The sequence below is a fragment of the Dermacentor silvarum genome, chromosome 1 (assembly GCF_013339745.2).
Source record: "Dermacentor silvarum isolate Dsil-2018 chromosome 1, BIME_Dsil_1.4, whole genome shotgun sequence".
Taxonomy (NCBI): Eukaryota; Metazoa; Arthropoda; class Arachnida; order Ixodida; family Ixodidae; genus Dermacentor; species Dermacentor silvarum.
This window is the reverse complement of record NC_051154.1, coordinates 105,053,807-105,064,677: the sequence shown is the minus strand read 5'-3', so window position 1 is coordinate 105,064,677 and position 10,871 is coordinate 105,053,807. Positions and strand designations below refer to the sequence as shown.

Here is a 10,871-nt window from a genome sequence, read left to right as displayed (position 1 = left end):
GCACATTTCACGCTCGGAAAAACACTTTTATGTAACACGTATCGAGCAACGGAAAGCTGTGTCGGGAGTTTTTCATGTTGCTCTACAATTTTCTCATTGACGCCTTTCATCCACTTATAGTAATTGATAAGTTGATTAATTAAGATTAATTATCTAATTAAGATTAATTATCTAAATAATCTGAATATCTCTAAGCGACGGCAAACAGCATCATCTTGATTCTGTACAGTTACGTATTACGCAGCATTTGCATATTTTTAAAGCTTGGCCCAAGTTAAGTGAAACACCCTGCACTCAGTAGAGATTAGTTGCTTACGGCTGTTCCTCTGCAGCAAGCTCTATCTTAGTGACGGGCTGTGCTATGGGCGCAGATCAAGCGGCCTCATTAGGGAATACGGTAAGTTCGGCAAGGTTTTAATGACCGTCTATAATTGCAACTACATTTATTGCTCACAAGGTCATCTTAAGTATAGCATCGTTTACTATTGCCATGCGTGCATTGCTCGGTGCTCCAAAGCGTTACCAAGATATATATCCACATAACAACAGTGGTCATTCAAAGACTATAAAAAGGCTACCTGGGTCATCATGGAAGACGCGACAGCGGACAGTTAACATGAACCGAGCAGCATGACATATCCTATGAGACAGCAATGTGTGCGCGCCCGCCTCACAGTTCTCTGCTCCTTTCACACGAGCTGTCACGCGTAGCTGCCCAATGGGCGGATTGTAATGCCGAAGCAGCAAAAACGTGAGTGGCAGCTAGCGTATACATCATGTCACATACATGCGTTTATGGGAACATAGGCACAAAAGCAACGAAACTGCAGATGCTGAGCCAGTGTTGTAGGATACGCTTTGTTACATGTCGGGGGGGATACCAAGCCAAGCGTTCTTTTAGAGCGTCCAGCTAGACTCGCGGGCCGTCGGCGTAGCGCTTAATGTTTCCGTTTACGCGCCCGCGAATTGGTGCGCAAGTTCAGCGACGGACGTTTTCAGAGCACCGCAAAAGTTTCCGCACCACCGCGCGAAGGCAGCGCATGGGACGCGCTGAGCGTTTCGGTCTTCTCAGCTTGCAGAGCCCGTGAAGGCGCCCGTGGCCACCGGTAAAGCCACTCAGGCGAGGCTAGCTTCTTCGGCGTCGCCCGCCTCATTGTCCTCGCGCTGACGCGCACCGGGCACAGGCCCCCGCAGCTCCGGAGGCAACCGCCTGCGCCGGCTGCGACGCCGCTTGTGCCGTTTCTCGTGGACGGCCTCCGCGTTGGCTCTGCGAGGTCGTGAGGTGCTTGTTAGTGCTATAGCGCAGCCTGGACGAGCAAGTCATGCGCCTGACATGCAACTACTAGAAATGTTAAAGGAAATATGTGTATAAAAACAAAACCAGCAGACTTCACGATTCGTCCAGCCTTGAGTTCATTTACTACGACAGCAATATTTAGGCTCTTGCAGCTCGGACACCGTCATATATTCGAGAACGACATCTTTTACCAGTCTCTTTGCCCGATACTGTATTGCCTGCTTTGGCATTCAAAATGCATGCACAGATGCCATCACTCTCACAGGCTGCATGGCGCAAAAAGCCCCGCAAAAATTCGTTACACGAATATTGTTGAATAGCTCAGTGGTTAGTGCGTCTGACTCATCTGCACGCTGCATGCCGCAGTTTCATGAGTTCGATCTCAAGTGGCGGTGGCGGGCAGAGTTCTGGTTTTATTCAATGAGAAGGAGGAAGACCTGACAAGTGACGACTACGACGACTTAACGGAATGGCGGGACCGACGGACACATCAAATCCCCGATCACCTAACTGCTGTCGTAACAAAATAATTTACATGCACGCATGTGCGAGAATGACCAACATTACAGGACCTGGTTATGGCCTCGCGCCAAGGTTGTGCCGATGTCAAAATCGTAGTCGCTGGCACAAAGCAGTAGTGCTCCGTAATCCATCATTGTAGACGTGCATCATGAAGGATGTTTATAAGGGATTTACTGAGGTAGTCTGCTGTTCTGGAGGGTTTACAAACGAGATAATTCAACTTCTCATACACACTTCGAAGAAAGGCAGTACTGGCAACTGCTTCTACAGGAGTAAAGAGTTGTCCCATTCAGAACTCCATGTATTTTTCTCAGTTCTCGTATCTGTTAGTGGAGTATTTTCGGTCTGATTAGGTACACGCGCGATAAACGCATTGTGATATTAAAGAAGCGCTAAATGAAGACGATAAAAGACAAAGAAGTCAGGACACGCGTGACTTTAATGGTTAAGTATGAAGTGACTAGCTCTATAGTGTGCCGTGTTAAACCTACTCTAGTACGACAGGTCTTGAAAATTAGAGTTAATATAAAACAGGCACTTGGTCTCGAATAAAGAAGTTGACAGCCCTCCACTGCTTATAGAATGTAAACTGCGCATACGACAACATTATTGCAGCATGCATGCACGACCTTACTTTCGACACAAAGTGATCGGTAAAACAAACAATGAGGTACATATACTATAGGGTAAGCTTGCGTGATCGAGCTGTCAAAGCGACGCGAAAAGTGAAAGTCACAGCTCAAATCGGCATTGTGAACAGGCTTTTGTTGCTGCTCCCCATCGTACCACAGCAACTACTGTGAGCGCCACACGTTTAAATTCTGGCGCTTTACGTGCCAAAACCACGATATGATTATGAGGCACGCCGTAGTGGGAGATTCCTGAATAATTTTGACCACCTGCGATCCTTTAACGTGCACGCAAGGCACGGTACACGGATGTTGTTTGCCTTTCGCCCCCACCGAAATGCGGCTGCCGCGGCCGGGATTCAATCCCGCGACCTCGTGCTTATCAGCGCAACACGATAGCCACTAAGCCACCGCGGCGGGTTAGTTTGACTCTTAATTCCACAGAACTCTTCCGCATATAGTTACCGCCATATACCTATATATGAAAGCGTCAAACTCGAGAGATCAGATAGAATTCGCTGAACTGTCGAAACCGATCAACAAGAAGAAAGTAAGGGATATCCGAAATTATAAAGTGGAAAAGATTGAGGAAGCAGTAAAATATGGACGCAGTATGAAATCAGTGAGAAGAAAACTTGCCATAGGACAAGGCAAATTGTGTGCACTGAAAGATAAGCACGGTAATATAATCAGCAATTTCGATGACATAGTAAAAGCAGCGGAAGAATTCTATACTGACCTGTACAGTGCCCAGAGCAGCCAAGCTACTTTCATTCGAAGTAGTGACGAACAGGATATAGAGGCTCCTTCTATAACTAGCGATGAAGTTAGAAGGGCCTTGTAAGACATGGCCAGGTAAAAAGCTGCTGGAGAGGATGGAATAACAGTCGATTTATTTAAAGATGGAGGAGAAATCATGCTTGAAAAGCTTGCGGCCCTTTATAAGCAATGCCTCACGACTTCAAGTGTACCAGAAAGCTAGAAGAACGCCAACATTATACTCATCCATAAGAAGGGAGACGTTAAAGAAGAAGAATTATTGAAGAATTATAGACTTATTAGCTGGCTTTCAGTATTGTACAAAATATTCACCAAGATAATTTCCAATAGAATCAGGGCAACACTTGACTTCAGCCAACCAAGAGTACAGGCTGGCTTCAGGAAGGGGTATTCTACGATGGATTATATCCATGTCATCAATCAGGTAATAAAGAAATCTGCGGAGTACCATCAACCTCTCTATATGGCTTTCATAGATTATGAAAAAGCATTTGATTCAGTAGAGATACCAGCAGTCATAGAGGCATTGCGTAATCAAGGAGTACAGGAGGCATACGTGAATATCTTGGCAAATATCTACAAGGATTGCACAGCAACCTCGGTTCTCCACAAGAAAAGTAGAAAGTTGCCTATCAAGAAAGGGGTCAGGCAAGGAGACACTATCTCTCCAACGCTATTCACTGCATGCTTAGAAGAATTATTCAAGCTCTTAGACTGGGAAGGCGTAGGAGTGAGGATCAACTGCGAATATCTCAGCAACCTTCGGTTTGCAGATGGCATTGTCCTATTCAGCAACAATGGGGACGAATTACAGCAAATGATTGAGAACCTTAACCGAGAAAGTGTAAGAGTGGGGTTGAAGATTAATATGCAGGAGACAAACATAATGTTCAATAGCCTGATAAGGGAACAAGAATTCAGGATCCCCAGTCAGCCTCTAGAGTCGGTAGAGGAGTACGTTTATCTAGGTCAGTTACTCAGTGGGGACCCTGATCATGAGAAAGAAATTTGCAGAATAATAAAATTGGGTTGGAGTGCATACGGCAGGCATTGCCAAATCCTTACTGGGAGCTTACCACTGTCGTTGGAAAGGAAAGTGTACAATCATTGCATTCTACCGGTGATAATATATGGGGCAGAAACTTGGAGGTTAACAAAGAAGCTCAAGAACAAGTTAAGTACCGCACAAAGAGCGATGGAACGAAAAATGTTAGGCCTAACGTTAAGATACAGGAAGAGAGCGGTGTGGATCGGAGAGCAAACGGGGATAGACGATATTCAAGTTGATATTAAGAGGGAAAAAATGGAGCTGGGCAGGCCATGTGATGGGTAGGATGGATAACCGGTGGACCATTAGGGTTACAGAATGGATACCAAGAGAAGGAAAGCGCAGTCGAGGACGGCAGAAAACTAGGTGGGGTGATAATGTTAGGAAATTTGCAGGCGCAAGTTGGAATCAGCTAGCGCAGGAAAGGGCTACTGGAGATCACAGGGAGAGGCCTTCGTCCTGCAGTGGACATAAATATAGGCTGATGATGATGATGATGATGATGATGATGATGATGATGATGATGATGATATACCTATATGCTCTCACCACAGCCGCTGCGCGCGAACAGCACGATTGCATCATGATATTAGGCGGCCCCTGCCCATGCGCATCAAGCAACGCGCCAGCAAGTATCTACGTTCCTCTGTCATGGAGACCTGAAGTAATTAAAGAACGCGGGTCTTAGTTGCCCAGAAAGGGACTGCACCGTCATTCACAGTGCGCGGCGCATCGCATGCATAGACGCACGAGTGAATGGAGAGCGCGATATTATAGTACACTATATATACGCGTGAGGGCGTCTACACATTGTTGCCGGTTTAACAACCCCACATCCGGCTAAACTATCCCATGACAGAGACAGTGCTGAATCGTTCTTTAAGCTTTAAGTTAAACATGGCACGGGGCTGCCGTGCGGAGACGTACTCTTGAGCAGGTGGCATGTATGGCACCGGGGCCTGCATGGGCACCGGCGGGGCGACGGCCACCTTCTGCAGATGGCGGGTGTGCTCGGAGCGTAGCGACTGTGCCAGGAACATGGCGCTCAGCAGGAACGAGGCGGCCGCCAGGAAAGCGGCCAGCGCCACCAGGCCCCGCAGCACGATCATCTGTCGAGGCGGCTGCGCGGTGGCGGCTCCGCCTCCCACGACCGACCACTGCCTGCTGCGGCTGCGTACAAACACCGCTAAAGGCGCCATGCGGACTCGCACGTTGCTCGGAAAACTCCAAAGCCCAGCCTGCTGGCACTACTGGTAGCTACTAAATAGGTAAAACATGGATATAAAACTTACTTCACTGCGTCACGGAAAACAGTTTAGGGAACATTATGTGCACGTTCCACGTTAGTGTGCGCACCCAAAATGTGTCTGACCTTCCAAAGCATCTTTATTGGTGGACATTCTGTACGTGACTGACGCTATAAACATATGATACTATGTGTACATAGCACATAACGACTTCCCGGAAAGCACAGTATAATACAAAGTCTCCGGTGAGCAGGGGCGGATACAGGATTTTTCCGAAAAGGGGGTCAAGTTATCGGAAGTCTGATACCTAAAGCTGAGTATGTACCATCGACACCCAAAGAAATCGGCGCGCGTGCTTTCAGATGCGAGACGGTGCTCACCGCTATAAAAGGGTCACTTACAAGGATGTTTCTGAGACAGTCATTTTATGGCCGTAGCTTAGTCTACGTGCTCTAAGAATGCGGAAAGTACAATAATTACGACCATGCACCTTTCTATTATTCGCCAGAACTTCTATCTAAACATGCCCAGTTGTCGCCATCTAGACTTTATCTACTACCTTATAGGTCCTCTTCTTGGGGGTATACATTCAAAAATTAGGGGGGGTCAAGACATCCGGACCGCACCTCTGGATCCGCCTTTGTCTGTGAGTAATGACAATATGACAATATTGAGGCAGCAGCTTATGATATAATATAGAAAACATTCTTTTTCTTCCCACCTGTCTGCCTGCCTGTGGCGCGCGTCCGTCTATCACCTCTCCTTCTCCCTTCGAGCGCGTCTCTCGAACAGCTGGCCGCTCTCCTAATCTTGAATACCTGCGCTTTCATCGCCGCTGTTAAATACTTCTGGTTATTTGACCTCCTCTGCAAATCTCGGTTTGCGAGCCGCGCCTTCTAGCCCCTTGTAATATGCGCAGAGCACCTGCTTTGTGACGTCACCGCGACGCGATATTGTCCAATTCTGGGTATTCCGGCGTGCGCTAGTGATGATGTAGCTGGATACGGGAGATCCCTCCGACCACCGTGGTGTCACTGGCTCGCAGGGGGCATAGTTATACCACGGGTTTGCAAAGGTTGCAGAGTGTGTCAAGCTCTGGACGAATGCAAGTTACAGGAAAACGGACTAAAGTCTTAGGCGAACAGACTAACCTAATTTGCATCAGCCATGTGCTGCTGTCGCAATATGGGTGCAAGTAACACAGGAACTGGGCACGTGCATGGGACTATAAATTTAAATTTCAGTTGTGAATTTACTATCTCGAAACTGCGTAGTGGGTTATGAGGGACGCCGTAGTGGCGGGCTCCGCATTAATTTCAATCGCATGTGGTTCTTTAACGTGCGTCTACAGTCTAAGTATATGGGCGTTTTAATGCGAAAGCATTATATGCCCCATCACGCGAAAATCAGTCGGCGTCGGCGGGACCGAAAGGTGGTGCTAAAAATGGCCGACAGTACAAAGAGTAAAAACAAGATCGGATTGAAGTCAAATTCCTCAGGGAAGCTCCTGTAAACTAAGTAAATTAATCGTTTCGAAAATAAAATTTGGTACATTTTGGTCTGCGTGGGGATCGAACCCTGGCTTCCGGGGTGCGAGACGACCCCGCTTCACCGTCGCCACCGGCGGCTCCGGCGGCTCCACGATTCTGGCTGACTAAAGGTGGGCCTAGTGCGTGCATAATTGGGAACGTGACAGTGCAGCCAATTTTGAGGAGGTGGCGCCACGTCATGAGTATATAAAATGAGTGCGTTCATCACGTGCCGAGGTCTACAAACACTATAATGCTTTCGCATTCCCACACGTACGCAGTCTTAAGTGTCTCTGCCGAATTTTTTGTCTTAGCGCTAGCATTTAAATGCGGCTGCCACAGTATTGATACGAACCCGCGAACTTTTCAACAGAAATGTGTGTCTGGAGCGAACTCCCAACCTCGCATTCAGGAGTAGAACGCCGTAGAGCTGTGCTTGAAGCCACTGCGCCGGTGTGGAAGAAAAATGCGCTGATATATGACACGAACTTGTACGTTCTATAAGAGATTATGTGCTAGACAAGATCGTATAAGACAGACTTCGGTGAGTTGGTATTACTTAAAAGCTCATAGAAATCAGCGCACAAATAAAGAATAAGGTAGACAGGCTGGACAGTAATGCCAAGTTATAAAGTGCTGCTGCTGCGGCTGTGCGTGCGTGCGTGCGTGCGTGTGCGTGTGCGTGTGCGTGTGCGTGTGCGTGTGCGTGTGCGTGTGTGTGTGAGTGTGTGTGTGTGTGTGTGTGTGTGTGTGTGGTGTGCGTGTGCGGTGTGTGTGCGTGTGCGTGTGTGTGTGTGTGTGTGTGTGTGCGTGTGCGTGTGCGTGTGCGTGTGCGTGTGCGTGTGCGTGTGCGTGAGTGTTCGTTCTTCACTCATTTCTTCATTCAAAGACTACCGTATACGATATCTTCATTTATACAGTGTACTTGCTCTTCAGTCAGCTTGTTTAGCTCTTCAGTCAGCCTCCTTAGTTTGCGTGCGCGTGTGTGCGTGCGTGGGTGCAACACATCACCCCAGAGCCACTGCACTTCATTCGTATCCATCTTGTGAGCCTTTTTTTCACACTCTTCGTCATACTCGCAGACATACTATTTGTCGTGAATTTAAGTGCGTAACAAGATAGAAGGGCAAAAATACGATGCCATTTGTTTATAATGTCACCATTACGTGTTGATTCCGCTTTACCCTATATGGTGCGCAAAACTTCCCCCTAGGCTGCGTAGCCATAGCTATACGTACAAAAAATGAGCGGTAGGTCCTGAGTAATGCTTTCAGTTCCATTTCGTGATGAGTCCTATGCCTACCTAATAATTTTTTTAACTTGCCAGCGAATCGTCCCAGGTATCTCTTATTGCAAACTATTAGACTCTAAATATGCGCTTATGCATTTTTACAGACCTCCGAGGAGGGCCTGCACGCTTGATAACACAAAGAAAAAGCTAAAGGCCACACATCAATGAGCCCTGCTAAACTAGACAACGATGTGAAGCCTTCCAAGCAGAGGCTCTCCATAATCATAATTATAAAAGAAATGTGAAAAATTAGTTCCTTTACGTTCATAGACGGGTGAAATCGGAAAAGTTCACTTTCTTATAGGAGTTCATGCCACGGCGGCTGTTTCTTGCCGCAACGCTTCTCTGAGAATTTTTTTTTTTTTTTCACTGGAGCTTCCACGGCACGTTTTACGAGTGCCCTTTTTTTTTAATTTGAGGACAATTTGCCCGAGAAGCAAGATATATAGAAATTTTACTATATTGTCGGTGTCGTAAAAGCATATACACAGGATTTCGCATGACTGCATAATCCACAGCCAAGCTTTTTTAAGATTATCTATCTGCGTGTCTAAACGGTTGGTGACGTGGTCCTCTATGAACACGAGTATACTGGGTGTTTCAGCGAACACTTTCAAAAATGTTTAAAGGTTGCTTGTGGCAGATAGCACAATTCTAGCTCATGAGCTGGTCCACTCGAAAAGGCGGACAATACTTCCACAAAAATTGAAATGCATAATCAACTAATTAACCGAACTTCACCAATTAAGTTTTCAACTAATTACTTTTTAACTAATTACCTTATTGCTATTAACAAATGGTAGCCGTGGAGTTCACAAGGCGGATCCACTTGGAACGAATTCTCAGGATGACACCAGTTTCGAGATATCAATTCCCGAACTTCGAAGAGAAATGCATTGGCGTACCAGTTACTCTCTTAACAAAGCGTCGTTTTATGCATTGATGCAAAAAAGTAACTGGGACGACAATGCATTTCTCCGCAAAGTTCTGGAATTGATATCTCGAAACTGGTGTCATCCTGAGAATTCGTTCCAAGTGGATCTAGATCGCCTTGCGAACTCCACGGCTACAATTTGTTCATTGCAATATGGGCCATAAGGTAATTACTTAAAAACTTAATTAGTGAAGTTTGGTTAATTAGTCGATTCTGCATTTTAATTTTTTGCGCAAGTAATGTCAGCCTCTTCGAGTAGACCAGCTCAAGAACTAGACTTGTGATATCTGCCACAGGCAGCCTTTAAAAATTTTTGAAAGTGTTCGCTTGAACACCCTGTATATATTCGTCACAGTGAGAGCGGAAGCGGAACATACGATACGTACCGAAGTATGCGTCTTGGTGGCGACACGGGGCATCCGCATATGATCCGTGACCGGGTTGGAATCCCCACACGCGTTTTATCAGGAGTCTTGAACGCTTTCATGAGAGTAGCGTGCCAGCAGCTGGTGCCGCCGAGGCACGTCCGTGGCGGTCTCTCCATCCGCAGCGTTCCCTGAGCCTGGCGCCTGCGCGCCAGCGTCGGCTGCGCTGTCCGGCGGAGCCACAGCGCCCTGCTGGCCGTCGTTTTCAGGTGCCATGGCGGCGTTGACGGCCTTTTTCTCAAAGGTATCAATCTTGTCTTGCAGGCCGCGCGCGGTCGCCATTGGCTTCGTTGTCGTCGTCGTCTTCCGCCACGCATGACTTCGGTGCTTTATCGCCGTCTGTCCACTCACGTGGAAAACCATGCCCTACAGAGTTTAGAAGCACTTTCCTGAAGAACGCCTCTTTTTAAAAAACCACGCTGAAATGTGAAGTACTTTACTGAAGAACACTTATTTTGGAGCCGCGCTCTTAAAAGTAGTAGCATTGGACATTTGGGCCATTGGGTCTACGGTGTTTCCTCTTGTGGAGTAGTTTCGTGCTTTGAAATGAGAAATCTTTAACATATGCATCAATTCACCGCATATGAAGGCACGGCGTACAGGAAGAGACGAAACGCAAAACAGTCGAGTATTGTGTGTGCGTTATTCCACACCATGGCAGGGTGAAAACGCACCTTGCTATGCATGCAAGTAGGTGGTTGTAAGAATGCGCGCAAGTGTTTTCATCCTGACTTCTTTCCAAACTCAGGATGCTTGCTTTCGATTTTAAAGCGAGTATTTCTTTGCCATAGAGGCATTGCGTAATCAAGGAGTACAGGAGGCATACGTAAATATCTTCGCAAGTATCTACAAGGATTGCACAGCCACCTCGGTTCTCCACAAGAAAAGTAGAAAGTTACCTATCAAGAAAGGGGTCAGGCAAGGGGACACAATCTCTCCAATGATATTCACTGTATGCTTAGAAGAAGTATTCAAGCTCTTAGACTGGGAAGGCTTAGCAGTGAGGGTCAACGGCGAATATCTCAGCAACGTTCGGTTTGCAGATGACGTTGTCCTGTTCAGCAACAATGGGCACGAATTATAGCTAATGATTGAGGACCTTGACCGAGAAGGTATAAGAGTGGGGTTGAAGATTAATATGTAGAAGACAAAGACAATGTTCAATAGCC

At 46.8% G+C, this 10,871-nt stretch overlaps 1 protein-coding gene across 1 annotated transcript; it reads right to left on the bottom strand.

Annotated features, from left to right (window-relative positions):
* Positions 1-845: 845 nt before the first annotated feature.
* Positions 846-9,922, bottom strand: LOC125947313 (uncharacterized). Its single transcript, XM_049671763.1, has 3 exons — positions 9,664-9,922; positions 5,204-5,446; positions 846-1,267 (listed from the first exon to the last, which is right to left on the bottom strand). The coding sequence occupies exons 1-3, from the start codon at positions 9,819-9,821 to the stop codon at positions 1,117-1,119; spliced, it is 552 nt and encodes a 183-aa protein (XP_049527720.1). The 5' UTR covers positions 9,822-9,922; the 3' UTR covers positions 846-1,116.
* Positions 9,923-10,871: the final 949 nt, after the last annotated feature.